The 16617-nt window shown below is 35.3% G+C and overlaps 1 protein-coding gene across 1 annotated transcript in view; it reads left to right on the plus strand.

Annotated features, from left to right (window-relative positions):
* Positions 1 to 16617, plus strand: part of TSGA10 (testis specific 10) — a 165311-nt gene that overhangs the window by 38630 nt on the left and 110064 nt on the right. The window contains exon 10 of the mRNA XM_047069097.1: positions 14918 to 15033. Coding sequence (XP_046925053.1) covers positions 14918 to 15033 — 116 coding nt within the window. The remainder of the gene's footprint in view (positions 1 to 14917; positions 15034 to 16617) is intronic.

Consider the following 16617-nt stretch of genomic DNA (forward strand, 5'->3'; position numbering starts at 1 on the left):
CACCAGCAATGAGTGAGAGTTTCTGTTGCTCCATATCCTTATCAGCATTTGATATTGTCAGATTTTTGTATTTTAGCCATTTAATAGGTATAATAACTATGTAGCAATATCTCATTGTTTTAATTTGCAATTCACTAATGACAAATGATGTGGAGCATCTTTTCATATTGTTACTTGCCATCTGTATCTTTTCTTTGATAAGGTATCTGTTTACGTATTTTGCCAATTTTTCAATTGTTTTGTTTGTTTGCTTACTATTGAATTTTAAGAATCCTTTGAATACATGTTGTTATCAGATATGTGGTTTGCAAATATCTTCTCCCTATCTGTGCCTTGTCTTTTCATTCTTTTAAAAGTGTCTTTTGTAAAGCAGAAATTTTAAATTTTGATAAAGTTCAACTTACTTTTTTATTTCATGGATAGTATTTTTGGTGTTTAATGTGTTTAAAACACATAACCAAACCCAAGTGCACATATTTTTCTCTTGTGTTTTCTTCTAGAAGTTGTATAGTTTTGCATTTCATGCTTAAAGTCAGTGATCTATGTTGAGTTAATTTTTGTGAAAGATATACTCAGTTCACTTAAATTGCATATCGATGTCTTAAAATTGTTCCAGCACCATTTGTTGAAAGACTGCCCTTTCTGTGTTGTCTTTGATCCTTTGTCAAAGATCAGTTGCTTATATTTGTGTGGACCTATTTCTGGCATCTCCATTGTGTTCCATTGATCTATTTTGTTTATTTTGCCAAACCATGCTGTTTTGATTATTATTGCGTTATTGTAAGTCTTGAAACTAGGTATTGTGAATCCTCCAACTTTCTTGTCGCCAATAATGTATTGACTATTCTTGGTCTTTTGCCTTTCCATGTAAAATTTAGAATCAGTTTCTCTGATTCTACAATAAATATTTATAAAATAGCTTTCTGAGATTTTAATTGGGTTTGCATTGAATCTGTAGATCAAGTTGGGGAAAACTGACATCTTTATTTTATTTTATTTTATTTTTATTTTTTAATTTTTTTGAGAGAGGGGAGTGAGGGAGGGGCAGAGAGAGTCAGGGAGAAAAAGAATCTTAAGCAGGCTCCATGCCCACCATGGAGCCCAGCACGGGGCTTGATCTCACGACTGTGAGATCATGACCTGAGCGGAAATCACAAGTTGAACACTCAACCCACTGAGCCACCCAGGTGCTCCACAACTGACATCTTAATATGGGATGTTTCAATCCATGAACATGGAATATTTATCCATGTATTTAGATCTTTGATTTCTTTCATCATTGTTTTACAGTTCTCTGCCTATAGATACTGTACATTAATTTTGGAAAGTTCTAGGCTGTTATTACTGAAAACATTTTTTATTTAAAATTTTTTTTTAACATTTATTTATTTTTGAGACAGAGAGAGAGAGAGAGCATGAACAGGGGAGGGTCAGAGAAAGAGGGAGACACAGAATCTGAAACAGGCTCCAGGCTCTGAGCTGTCAGCACAGAGCCCGACGCGGGGCTCAAACCCACAGACCGCGAGATCATGACCTGAGCCGAAGTCGGACGCTTAATTGACTGAGCCACCCAGGCGCCCCTACTTAAAACATTTTTAAAATTGAAGTGTAGTTGATATGTATTAGTTTTAGGTGTGTAACAGTGATTTGACAATTTATATACATTATGAAATGTTCGCCACAACAAGTGTAGTTTCCATGGATCACTGTACAGTTATTACAGTATTATTGACTATATTCCCTATGCTGTAGTTTTCATCCCCATGACTTATTTTATAATTATTTCAAATATTTCTTATGCTCTTATTCTCTTGTTTTTTCTCCTTTTGGTATTTCAATTATACCCACAGTTCTTGGATGTTCTGTTGTTTTGGTTTTTTTTCTTTTTCATTTCGCATTTTAGTTTGGGAAGTTTTATTGACCTGTTTTCGAGCTCAATGATTTATGCTTGACTGTTTCTAATCTGCTGATGAGACCATCAAAGATATTCTTCGTTTTTGTCACAATAATTTACTTTCTAGCATTTCATTTTGTTTCTCTCAAGTTTTCATCTGTTTATGTTACCCACCTATTACTGCATATTGTCTACTTTTTCCATTAATCTCCTTAACCAATTAATCATAGTTATTTTAAATTTTCTGATAATTCCCATGTCTGTGCTATATCTGAGTCTGGTTTCATTCTTCAGGTTGTGTTTTTGCTTGACTTTTGGCATGCCTTGTAATTTTTTTTTTGTTGAAGCCACACACATTGGGTGTTAACTGAAGTATTTAAGCCTTTAGTGTAAATGTTTATGTTAATTTGACTGGAAGTTGATCTAAGTTCAGTGTGTGTTGTAGATGCAGATGCCAGAGACTTCAAATTCCTATGTTCTGATTGTTTCTCTTTTTGACTTTAAGCTTCCTTAAGTATCCCTCCTAAGTGAGAGCTTGCATCTTGCAGCTCTTTTGCTTGTAATTCACTGTGATTATCATGGAGCACTATTAATGTGTTGGTTAGGTGAGAGGAGGGAACATGTTTTCTAATGGTATAACTTTTATTTTTTTATCCACTTATGTGAAACAGGAAGGCTAGAGAGGGTAAAGTGGGAGAAATGCCCTTCTCTAGCTGGGATAAGGCTCTGGTAAAGTCTTTTTACTTGAAGATTAAGCCTGTTATGGAGAATGCTCTGGGCATATTTCATAATAATTACTTTTCCCCTGTCAGAGTCTTAAGGGGATCTTTCTCAGATCTTTACTGTGAGAACCTACTGGAGTTCCTGGAGGTAAACACACTGAAATATAGGGACCCTTCTAAGATTGTGGCCCCTAGGAGCTTCTCACTCTCATGTTAGTACAAACTCAGCTTCCAGCAATGCATCAAATTTATCATTTAAATTTCTTAGCCATTTGTGATTCAGCTGGCTTTTGCTCCAGATGAGCAGATCTTGATTATTCTTTTCAGATTTTGAATTGGCAGTTTGCTCTGTAATTCACTCTTCTAATGTGTCACAGCAAGTCTTTGATTTTCATTTTGTTCATCTTTTTGTTCTTATAACAATGAAAATGACAGTTTCTAAGCTCCTTATTTGTCAGAGTTGAAATCAGAAGTCCTACAATTGATTTTTGTATATTTATCTGGTATTTTACAACTTTGCTAAATTTACATTTTGGTTCTAGTGGCCTTTTTGTAGAATCTGGTTAATTTTCTACATAGACACTTAGAGCATCTGCAAATAAAGACAGTTTTACATGCTTAGTCTGCATGCTTTTTTTTTGTTTTGTTTTTGTTTTCTGTTTCTTATTGCATTGGCTAGAATATCTACTAACAGTGTTCAGTAGAAATGGTGAAGTAGACATCCTTGTCTTGTTCCACATTGTAGGGGGAAGCATTTAGACTCTCAACAGTTAGTATGATGTTAGCTGTATGTTTTTCATAGATGTCTTCTATCAGGTTGAAGAAGTTTCCTTTTATTCTCAGATTACTGAGAACTTTTTTTTCAGGAATAGATGTGCTTTGTCAAATCGGTCAGGATATATTATACTTTTTATAGATTACTGTTGTACATTAACTAATGTTTTGTTTGAGATATTTACATTTATTTTTATAATTGATTTTGGCCAATAACTTGCCTTTCTTAGGACTACTTAAAATCAGAATTTGGGGGCGCCTGGGTGGCTCAGTCGGTTAAGCGTCCGACTTCGGCTCAGGTCATGATCTCGCGGTCGGTGAGTTCAAGCCCCGCATCGGGCTCTGTGCTGATAGCTCAGAGCCTGGAGCCTGTTTCAGATTCTGTGTCTCCCTCTCTCTCTGACCCTCCCCTGTTCATGCTCTGTCTCTCTCTGTCTCAAAAATAAATAAACATTAAAAAAAAATTTAAAATCAGAATTTGTTATCAATGTCATGTAAACCTTATAATAATCTTCTCAATTCATTTTGTCTTCTTTTATTACCTTGAAGAATTTGAATAATATTAGAGTTTTAGTACTTAACCAATGAAGCCTTTTGGGCCCAACTTTTTTTTTTTTTTGAGGGAAGGATTTATTTTATTTGTTTAATGGATAAAGAAACAATTAGAAGTTTCTTCTTATGCCATTCAATAGATACTTTTGAGGCATTAGTTCACTTTCTCTAAATTTTAAAACATTTTTTGAATAATTTTGTTTACAATATCCTATGAACATTTTAATGTCTACAGAATCTGTAGTGATTTCCTCTTTTTTAGTCTGTTGTCATTAGTCTTTTCAAAGGACTAACATTTGCTTTGGTGATCCTCATTAAGTTTTGTTCTTTATTGTCTCTATTTTCTTTAGATTTATTTTTAAGTTTTTCAGACAAATGCTTATATTATTACTTTTCAGTGTTATTTCTGATATAAACATTTAAAGCCATAAGTTTTCCTCAAAATACTTATTTGAATGTATCCTGTAAGTTTTGTTATGTACTTTTGAAATGTTTTCCAGTTTTCCATGATTACTTCTTGATCTATTGGTTGTTTAAGTGTGATTTTAAGTATCCAAAAACATAATGAATTTTCACTTATCTTTGATTGACTTCTTGCTAATTACATTGCTTTGCAGAACATACTGTTAGATTTCAAATTTCTTTTTTTTTTTTCAACTCTTTTTTTTTTTTCAACGTTTATTTATTTTTGGGACAGAGAGAGACAGAGCATGAACGGGGGAGGGGCAGAGAGAGAGGGAGACACAGAATCGGAAACATGCTCCTGGCTCTGAGCCATCAGCCCAGAGCCCCACGCGGGGCTCGAACTCACGAACCGCGAGATCGTGACCTGGCTGAAGTCGGACGCTTAACCGACTGCGCCACCCAGGCGCCCCATCAAATTTCTGAAATTTGTTGCCATCTACTTTTATGATCAGTTTTTGGTAATTATCTGTGTATACTTAAGAAATTTGTAAAATCTGAAATAGTCTATAAATTCTGCAATACTTTTGTATTTGTCCCTTAGTTCAGATTTGTAATCATGTTATTCAGATATTACAAATTTGGACTAAATTTTGTGTCTCATTTACAGGAATTTTACTGAAAGAGTTGTCTAAACTTCTGGCTCCAGAATCTTACATTTTATTCTCTTTTAAACCTACTGTAACCTGTCTTTTCTCCCACCATTCTATGAAAACTTTTTACAAGGCAATATTTACTTTCATGTTGCTCAATTCAGTGGTTGATCCTCAGTCTTCATTTTGTTTCACCTATCAGCAACATTTGACAAATATAATCAGTTGTGTTTTTAGCTACTCCTTTGGCTTCTGAGGTACCATGCTCATTTGATTTTCTTTTCATCTCTTTGGCTGTCCTGTTTCAGGCTCTTCTAGTTCATCCTCCATGACCTTGATTATCCTCAAGCTCAGTCTTACACTGCTTCTCTTCTTTTATATGTACTCATCCATCAGTGAATTCATCTAGTCTTGTGTATTTACTCTTGACTCTCAAATGTGTATCTGTAGCATGGATTTCTGTCTTGAACTCCGGACTTGAATGTACAACCACCTCCTTTTCATCTTCACTAGGATGTCTCATTGACATCTCAAAACTTAACATTTCCAAACCTGAGTTCTGCTATCCACTATCCTTCACCCTCCAACACCCACAAATTTATTCTTTCAGTCTTCCCATCTCAGCAAATGGAAAGTCTGTTCATGCAATTCTTGGCCTGAAACCTTGAAGCAATCTATGGTTTCTCCTTTCATGTATCCATATCCAATCCAGTTTGTTCTGTCTTCAAAATATACTCAAAAGCAGAGCATTTCTCATAACTTTTGTTGCAACCATGCTGGTATTGAAGGATATTTTTGCAAGGTAGAGAATTCTAAAGGTTGGGAATTATTTTTAACACTTTGATACTTTCTTTCCAGTATCTTATGACTTGCATTATTTCTGCTGAGTAGTCAAGTGTCAGCTTATTTTTTATAGATCAATATTTTGTATTTTGTAATATATTCATATCATAGTTTCGTATTTGTATGTACAAAAGGCAAAGAATTACAGAGAATCTACATAGGAGTTATGTAATCCAACTACATTCAAGTATAGTTAAAATATTGTTCCTGTTCTCTTTTGTCAGTTGATGGGAAAATTATAAGTTTTGTCCCATGTGTGAACTCCACTCACTAGAAGTTGAGTCCTAAGCACAGGTTAGCACATGTCTGGATATCTATATGTCTAAACAGGTTCCATAGTGTTTTAAGTCAAATCAGCCACAAAGAAATGGATGCATTTCTGTTTGGGTTTACCTGCTGATGAAGAAGAAAATCTCCAGTGTTTCAAAACAAGTACTCATTATCTGTGTTTCTATACGGCTTAAATGAACTTTTCTTTCTAAATAGGTATGTTTTAGTAGCAGCAGTTCTTCTATTTGGGTTTCTATGTCAGATAAATCAACAATAGTAAAAAGTTGGATTGTTTTCAGAGTATTTCCTCAAAGGAGATTAAAAAAAAGAAAAAGATCTGTGTGTCTGCATCAGAGTATCAAATATTTCTAGGAAGAATTTCTCATATAGTTGAATGATTGATAGAGCTATCTGTTAACAAAAAGTTAGTTTGGGCCTTTATGTTCAGTGATTCCAAAGACTGGTTTAGTTTGAGTTTGGTTATTTGCAACCAAAAAGATTTCAGTATTAAAATCTATTCTAGGGGCTCCTGGGTGGCTCAGTTGGTTAAGCGTCTGACTCTTGATTTTGGCTCAGGTCATGATTCCAGGGTACTTAAATATAAATCTAACAAATTATGTGTAAAATCTATATGAGGAAAACTACAAAACTAGTGAAAGAGATCAAAGAGGAACTAAATACATTGAAAAATATTCAATGTTCATGGATAGGAAAACTTAATATTTTCAAGATGTCCATTCTTCCCAACTTGTTCTATAGATTGAATAAGTTCAAATCAAAATTGCTGCAAGTTATTTGTGGATATCAATGAACAACTTCTTTTTTAATTTATTTTTATTTTTTATTAAATTTTTTTTAATGTTTATTTATTTTTGAGAGAGAGAGAGAGAAACAGAGCATGAGCAGGGGAGGGGCAGAGAGAGAGGGAGACACAGAATCCAAAGCAGGCTCCAGGTTCTGAGCTGTTAGCACAGAGCCTGACACAGGGCCTGAACTCACAAGCTGTGAGTTCATGACTGAGCTGAAGTTGGACACTCAACTGGCTGAGCCACCTAGGCACCCCAATGAACAGATTCTAAAGGTTATATGGAGAGGCAAAAGAATGGGCAACAGAAATTGAAGAAAAACTAAGTTGGAACACTGATGCTACTTGACTTCAAGACTTACCAAAAAGCTACAGTAATCAAGACAGTGTGGTATTGGTAAAAGAATAGACAAATAGATCAATGGAACAGAATAGACAGTCCAGAAATAGGCCATGTAAACATAGGCAACTGATCTTTGACAAAGGAGCAAAGGCAATATAACAGGGCAGAGATAGTCTTCTCCACAAATGGTGCTGGAACAACTAATATCCACATGCCAAAAAAAAAAAAAAAAAAAAAAAAAAAAGCAACACAGATATCACACCCTTCAAATTAACTCAAAATGGATTGTATACCTAAATGTAAAATGCAAAACTTCAAAACCTCTAGAAGACAACAGGAGAAAATCTAGTTTTTCTTGAGTATGTTGATGACTTTTTAGATACAACACTGAAGGCACAATCCATGCAAGAAATTATTATTTGGACTTCATTAAAATTAAGTACTTCTGCTCTGCGAAAGACAATGTCAAGAAAATGAGAAGCCAAGCCACAGACTGGGAAAAAATGTTTGCCAAAGGCACATCTGATAAAGAGCTATTAACCAAAACCTACAAAGAACTGTTTAAAAATTCAACAATAAGAAAACAACCCAATTAAAAAAATGGGCCAAAGACCTTAGCAGACCTCACCAAAGAAGATATACAGATGGCACATAAGCGTATGAAAAGATGTTCCACATCATAGGTCATCAGCGAAATTCAAATTAAAACAACAATGAGATTCCATTATATACTTATTAGAATAGACAAAATCTGGATCACTGACAAAAATGCTGGTGAGGACGTGGATCAATAGGAGCTCCTATTCATTGCTGGTGGGAATTCAGAATGGTACAGCCACTTTATTTGACAGTCAGTTTCTACAAAGCTAAACACAGTCTTAACATACAGCACTCCATGGTATTTACTCAAAATAATTGAGTCTTATGTGCACACAGAAATGTGGACATGATGTTTATAGCAGCTCTAATCATAATTGCCCAAACTTGGAAGCAACCAAAACCTAGTCTAGGACTCTGGGCATTTGAAAAAACTATATATAGATAGCTGTTTAAAGTTCTGGGGTACCTGGGTGCTCCTTTGGTTAAGTGTCTGACTTTGGCTCAGGTCATGATCTCGTGGTTTGTGGGTTCGAACCCTGCATCCGGCTCTGTGCTGACATCTCAGAGCCTGGAGCCTACTTCAATTCTGTGTCTCCCTCTCTATCTGCCCCTCCCTCGCTTCTGCTCTGTCTCTTAGTCTCTCTCCCTTTCAAAAATAAATAAACATTAGCAAAATTATGAAGTTCTAAATATTTCTTGGAGGAGTTGTAAGAGTCTTTTCTGACATTAGAGTTACAAGAGTCTGCAAAAGAAGCTACTGGCTTTATATCTAAAGTTTCTATTGCTTAAATGTGTTTTAGGTGTGGGTTTATTGATCAGTGATTTAAAGATCTGATTTGATAACTTCTGATTGTGTGTGTAGTTTTCCATTTTATTTTTTGTATTAGATGGATCTCTGTTGTACAGGGGCATATGGCTATTTTGGAAAATAGATGGCTGTAATGCAATTTAACAGCATAGAAATAGCCACAGTGTACACTGGAAGGTTTTGCCAATCCTCCCGTGGGTCTTTCAGGATTCATCATTATCATATGAATTGATAGGCTCATTACATTTATACTTCTGACTTTAGTATGCACTTTATTTAAGATTAAAAAGAATCTCTATATCCAGCGTGGGGCTCAAATCCACAACCCTGAGATCAAGAGTTGCGCACTCTACCAACTGAGCCAGCCAGGCACCACTTAGCATGCATTTTTTAATGATTTTTCTCTTTAAGTAGGATTCGTACTCAGCATGGAGTCCAACACAGGGATTGAGCTCAGGACCCTAAGATCAAGACCTGAGCTGAGATCAAGAATTGGGTGCTTAACCAATTGAGCCATCCAGGCGCTCCAGCATGTGTTCAAAAAAAGTTTTTTAAATCTTTTATTTATTTTAGAGAGAGAGTGTGTGTGTGATCTTTATTTTTGAAAGAGAGAGAAAGAGAGTGCTAATGGGGGAGGAACAGAGAGAGAGGGAGACACAGAATTTGAAGCAGGCTCCAAGCTGTCAGCACAGCCTGAGGTGGGGCTTGAACCTATGAACTGGGAGATCATGACCTGAACCAAAGTTGGACACTTAACCAACTGAGCCACCCAGGTACCCCCCCCAGCATGAATTTTTAAATACTGTTTTACAAGAAAAAAAGCTAAGAAAATAATCTGTCAAGGCATTTGAAAAGATTCTTCAGTTGGACTAAAGTAGAACTTCACTATATTTTCAAATATTTTCTTATTGTTGATTTATTGTACCATTCTGCAGACAATGTTTTGTTTGTTTTGTTTTCCCCCAAATGCATGCCAAATAAAAGTAGGAATTAGGTAGGATTTTGTAATAGTCAGATATTGTACAGAGAATGTTTTGTCTTAATTGTCCATGGTAGTTCTCTGCCAAAAGCTAGGTAAGTTTTTGTAATAGCACCACTGAAACCCCTTGCTGCCTTCCATGAGCCAAGGGACACAGTGATAGCTTTCCTAATGTTTTCCCAGGCAGCCAGAGTGCCCATGGTCAGAGCACTCATAGTAATTATACCCATATCAGTCTATTTTTTATCTGATTCAAACTGTTGAATATAGTTTGTCTTTTTCCTTTCTACTTATAAGGTATTCTCTATATGGCTCCTTTTAATCCACTATATGTTCCTAGGTGTGTGTGTGTGTGTGTGTGTGTGTGTGTGTGTGTGTGTGTGTGTAACTTATCCTTGGGTTTGGAGGATTTTTTTATTCCTAGGTGTGTGTGTGTGTGTGTGTGTGTGTGTGTGTGTGTGTGTGTGTGTGTGTGTTAACATCCTTGGGTTTGGAGGATTTTTTTACTTCGTTGCTTGATATCTTTCAGCAGTTTTAGAGAACTCTCCACTGTTTTCATTTCAGATGTTACTTTTGCCCATTCATACTGTATTCTGAATTTTTTTCTGACCTTTCTTCTAGTTCACTCATTTCCTCTTTGTGGTTGAACTTGCTGTTAAACCTTATCAGTTGAATTAATTTTGGTTTTTGCATTTTTCATTTCTGGAATTTGTATTTGACACTTTTAAAATATATATTTTCAAGTCTCTTGAGAAATCTTCAATCTTGGCTTTTTTTCTCCTTTGATATATTAAGCATAGTTGTTTTTTTTAAAGTTCTGTTTCTGATAACTCCGTTATCTTGATTCTGCATGGTTCTATTTTTATTGAGTCTGTTCTTGTTATCTTTTGTTTCTCTTATTTTTTCCAGTTATGTGATGTTGTCTTCTGTGTGTCTGGTTATTTTTGACTGAGTATATAATACTGAATATGAAAATGTATAGAAATCATTTGAGACCAGAATATTGTTTTCCTCTAGAGAGGATATATGTATTTGCTTTTGTCAGAACTGAGATAATTTGAGGGGTATGTATATATATAATTTGCTTTGTCAGAACTGAGACAATTTGAATCTGGGCTTAAATCTTTTGTTTTAACTATTCAGGGTCCCAAACAAATGTGTATGTGTAGGAGACAGTGGTTTACTCAGTATTTTACCCTTTCTTGGTGGGACTTGACTCCTGTTTTTGTACCCTAACTTCTTGAAATTGTCACAGTTGCTACTCAGCTTTTCAGCCTCTTATCTACCTTTCCCTGAGTCAGAGATTTCTTTAGGGGAAAACAATTATCATATTCCAGACTTACCTATTTCTTTTTCTCTTCTCTTGTCTTCTCAAATCTTGCTCAAGTAATTCTTCACCCCCAGCTCTCTGCTGCCACCTGCTTCCCAGCTTTCCTAGTTTGTTCTCACTGAAAGCATTGATCTGGACAGTTGAAACTGTTACTAAGTGAAGCAGAAATTTTCTATTTTTAATAATCTTAAATTTTGTTTTAAATGTTTATTTTTGAGACAGAGACAGAGCAGGAGTGGGGGAGGGGCAGAGAGAGAGGGAGAAACAGATTCCGAAGCAGGCTCCAGGCTCTGAGCTGTCAGCACAGAGCAGGACGCGGGGCTAGAATTCATCAACCACTAGATCATGACCTGAGCCGAAGTTGGACACTAACCCAACTGAGCCACCCAGGCACCCCTCCATTTGTTTTTCTTACCTCTTTTCTTTTTTTTTCCTGCCTTTCTGTGGGTTACTTGAACATTTTTAGAACTCCATTTTAATGTATCTGTAATACTTTCTAGTGTCTCTGTATAGATATTTTCTCTGTTGGTGTAGGTATTTCATTTTACATATGTAACTCATCACAGTCTATTGGTGCCACATTTATCAGTTTAAGTGTAGAAATCTTCACTCCCATGAAATCTTTTCACCTCCCCCATTTGTAATTGTCTTAATGGATACAGATTTATTTTGTTCTTCCCAGGACTTATGTTCCTTTAATATTGGTGTTTGTATTTTTCACTGGTCATTCTTTATTCTAAGATTTTATATATTTTATTAGCCATTATTTCTTTGAATATTGTGTGTATTCTATCCTGGAATTAGATGAATATTGGACCTTCTTGTTCTTTTCTTTATATTGCTTAACCTCTTCTGTATTTTTCTCTCTTTTTATCTGTACTCTATTATAGGTAATTTCCTCTGATCTGTTTTTTTCCAGCTTACTAATTGTCTCTTCAGCTGTGTTTATTTTGTTCTGAAACTTACCTGTTGATATTGTTTCTTTTTAAAAATTTCAATGATTTTAGTTTAATTTCCTGAAGTTCTTTTAGGTTCTTTTAAAAATCTAGACTTTTTTCTTATTATATATTCTTCTATTTTGATGTTAAGAATTCCCAAGAAAGACTTTTAATTGTTACTGTTATCCTGTGCCTAGTAATGGTTGACAAGCTGATTTTGTCTAGTTTGACCTTTCCACTAATAGTGTAGCTCTCATTAGCTTTACGTGGAGGATCTTAGTTCTCATACTTGTGTTGCGGACATTTCTGTCCTGATCTTCTGTTTCTGATTTAAAACATAAGACCTTAGGCTAGTGAGACAGGGAAATCCCAACCACATATAATATAACATTAGTTCATAGTCCTACTGCTCTGATTTCTCTTACAAAATAAATTTTGCTATACATTTAAAGAGATGCTCATTTTATTCAGTATGTCTAAGTGTTTTGTGTTGAGGGAACTTTCAGATTATCTAGTTTCCGTATTGCCAGAAATTATAGTCTGTTTGTTTGTTTATTGACTATGTACTTCTTGAGGATAAAGCCAGTGCCCACCTACTTCACCCTAGCTTCCTAAATGTTTGTGGAATGAAATTCTGTTCATTAAAAATTTATTAGTAATAGTTAAAAACCAAAATGAACCTAAATGTCTAATAATAGAGGAGTACTTAAATAAATGATTTTATTTACTTAGAAGGAAATGGCTATTGCTCATATAATACTTTTCATCCTTAAAAGGGTGATTTGGTTTCCTTTGCAGTGCAGAAGTTTTATATCTTGATGAGGTCCCAATAGTTCATTTTTGCTTTTAATTCCCTTGCCTTTGGAGATGTGTCAAGTAAGAAATTGCTGCGTCTGAGGTCAAAGGGGTTTTTTCCTGCTTTCTCCTCTAGGGTTTTAATGGTTTCCTCTCTCACATTCAGGTCCTTTATCCATTTTGAGTTTGTTTTAGTGAATGGTGTAAAAAAGTGGTCTAGTTTCATTCTTCTGCATGTTGCTGTCCAGTTCTCCCAGCACCATTTTTTAAAGACTGTCTTTTTCCATTGGATACTCTTTCCTGCTTTGTCAAAGATTAGTTGGCCATACATTTGTGGGTCCAATTCTGGAGTCTGTATTCTATTCATTTGTCTTTGTGTCTGTTTTTGTGCCAATACCATACTGTCTTGATGATTACAGCTTTGTAAGAGCTAAAGCTCTTGTAGAGCTTTGTAGAGGCTAAAGTCTGGAACTGTGATGCCTCCCTCTTTGGTTTTCTTCTTCAATATTACATTGGCTATTCCAGATCTTTTGTGGTTCCATGCAAATTTTAGGATTGCTTGTTCTAGCTTGGAGAAGAATGCTGGTGCAATTTTGATTGGGATTGCATTGAATGTGTAGATTGCTTTGGGTAGTATTGACATTTTAACAATATTTATTCTTTCAATCCATGAGCATGGAATGTTTTTCCATTTCTTTGTATCTTCTTCAATTTCCTTCATATAAACTTTCTATAGTTTTCAGCATACAGATCTTTTACATCTTTGATTAGGTTTATTCCTAAGTATTGTATAATTCTTGGTGCAATTGTGAATGGGATCAGTTTCTTTATTTCTCTTTCTGTTGCTTCATTATTTGTGTATAAAAATGTAACCAATTTCTGTACAAAGGCAACCAATGGAATGGGAAAAGGTATTTGCAAATGACATATCGGATAAAGGGCTAGTATCCAAAATCTATAAAGAACTCACCAAACTCCACGCCCAAAAAACAAATAATCCAGTGAAGAAATGGGCAGAAGACATGAATAGACATTTTTCTAAAGAAGACATCCAGATGGCCAACAGACACATGAAAAGATGCTCAACGTCACTCCTCATCAGGGAAATACAAATCAAAACCACACTGAGATATCACCTCACGCCAGTCAGAGTGGCTAAAATTAACAAATCAGGAGACTACAGATGCTGGCGAGGATGTGGAGAAACAGGAACCCTCTTGCACTGTTGGTGGGAATGCAAACTGGTGTAGCCGCTCTAGAAAACAGTGTGGAGGTTCCTCAAAAAATTAAAAATAGATCTACCCTATGACCCAGCAATAGCACTGCTAGGAATTTACCCAAGGGATACAGGAGTGCTGATGCATAGGGGCACTTGTACCCCAATGTTTATAGCAGCACTTTCAACAATAGCCAAATTATGGAAAGAGCCTTAATGTCGATCAACTGATGAATGGATAAAGAAGATGTGGTTTATATATACAACAGAGTATTACTTGGCAATGAGAAAGAATGAAATCATGCCATTTGCAACAACATGGATGGAACTGGAAGATATTATGCTAAGTGAAATAAGTCAGGCAGAGAAAGGCAGATACCATATATTTTCACTCATGTGGATCCTGAGACACTTAACAGAAGACAAAGGGGGAGTAGAAGGGGGGAGAAAAAAAAAGTTACAGAGAGGGAGGGAGGCAAACCATAAGGGACTTAAAAACTGAGAATAAACTGAGGGTTTATGGAGGTGTGGGAGAAAGGGGAAAGTGGGTGATGGGCATTGAGGAGGGCACCTGTTGGGATGAGCACTGGGTGTTGTATGGAAAGCAATTTGAGAATAAATTATATTTAATATAAAAAATAAAAGAAAAAGGTGATTTGGAAGGCTGTGTTATAGGACTGAAAAATATTAAAGACTAAGTGTAAGTGAAAAAACTCAGGATTTAATTTTGAATTTATAGTATGGTAACTTTAAATATACACTGTAAAAAATACTGAAAAGTGAACACCAAAATGCTAATAGTAGCTTTCTATGGAGTGGTGGATTTGAGGGTCTCTTTTTCTCCAAACTTCCTACAATGTAGTATTATAAAGAAAATGCTAAAAAGAAAAAAATGTGTATTATTGTGCTTACCAGTTTTTAGATTTAAATACACTAAAAAGTTGATAAAGCATAAAAATTTCAGAATTAGTTTTATTATTAAAACGTTTACAGACTTTTATATGAAAATACAGAAAAAGATCTTTCTGATACTCAGCGACATCTTGCTAAGAAAAAATATGAACTACAGCTTACTCAGGAGAAAATTATGTGCTTGGATGAAAAAATTGGTGAGTTTTTTCCCTAATATATATATATATATTTTTTTTTAAAGTCTGATAGAAAATATGTTTTCTTCTTTTCAGTTATAACATAGAGAAACTTGGAAATAGGTCCATAAATTAAAAGTTTATGAATCAAAAATAGTGAAAAATGTGGGGGTTTTTTTGATAGTAAAAATTTTTCCTTATATTTAGGACCACAAATACTTAGACAGGGCATCATATTTTTGAGTGAAGGAATAGCTAAACAAAGCAGTGACACTTTGTAAATTTATGATGAACGCTTATAAATTTACAACTTGTACCATTGTGCCTTGTCCATAGCTATTATAATGAAACATGGTACCTATCTGTGTATTACTTTTGGTGGAAAGCATACATATGTTTATTTGGCTATATCTGTTTTATCACTTGGGTTCAGAGAAAATTGTTTTTATAAAGTGACCTATTTATGTTTCTTACCAGGATCTCTATGTCATAACTTAATCTACTTATAACTGTAAAGTAAAATTTTTGTTAAGACTATAAAAAAGCCCATTTAAAAACAGGGAATATATTGTTTTTTGAGAGAGAGAGAGAGAGATAGAAGAGAGAGCACACCAGTGGAGAAGAGGGGGAGAGGGAGAGAGAATCTTAAGCAGGCTCCACACCCAGCATGGAGCCCTATGTGGGGCTTGATCCCATGACCTGAGCCAAAATCAAGAGTCAGATGCTTAATCAACTTAGCCACCCAGGCACCCCAAAATGGGCAATGTATTTAAAATTTTTTTTTAATGTTTATTATTTATTTTTGAGAGACAGAGTGCAAGCAGGGGAGGGGCAGAGAGAGAGGGAGACACAGGATCCGAAGCAGGCACTAGGCTCTGAGCTATCAGCACAGAGTCCAACATGGGATTCGAACTCACAGACTGTGAGATCATGAACTGAGCCAAAGTTGGATGCTTAACCGATTGAGCCACCCAGGTGCCCAGGTGCCCCGTAAATGGGCAATATTTTTAAGTTGCTATTTTGTAGTTCAAAAATGCCTGGCATAAACCATTAGATTAGTGGAGGTGCTTTTTATTGAGATAGGAAATATTACAACAGAACTATAAAAAAGAAATACTAAAGAACTCATTTTTGGATATTTTAAGTCTAAGTAAGAATGTAAGGTAAGCAGTTAAATAGAGAAGTTTTTATCTCAGAAGATAAATCTAAATTAAAGATATACATTTGGGGCACATCAGTATATAAATGATATTTTAAAACCATGAAATTGCCTAGGGAAGATATAGAGAATGAGGAGAAGAGGATCCAGGACTGAGTAAGAAGAAGCCAAAGAAGTAGGAAGAAAACCCAGAAGTGAGTGTTATTTTGGGAGGCAAGAGAGCAAAATATTTTTACAAGGAGAGTAAGATCAATTGTCAGATAATTTTGAGAAGCAAAATAAGATGAAGATGAAAAATTATTGATTGGATTTGGCACATTGCAGGGTTTTGTCACATTGACAAAAAAGTGTGAATGGACTATTGGATGGGGAAGATGGAGTAGGTTGAGGAATAATTGGGAAATGAAGAAGTAGGGACAGGAGAGAATAGAAGTCTTTTAAAGCTT

The sequence above is a fragment of the Lynx rufus genome, unplaced genomic scaffold (genome assembly GCF_022079265.1).
Source record: "Lynx rufus isolate CCGP_SWC_20201006 ecotype Redwood Valley unplaced genomic scaffold, mLynRuf1.p SCAF_8, whole genome shotgun sequence".
NCBI classification, from domain to species: Eukaryota; Metazoa; Chordata; class Mammalia; order Carnivora; family Felidae; genus Lynx; species Lynx rufus.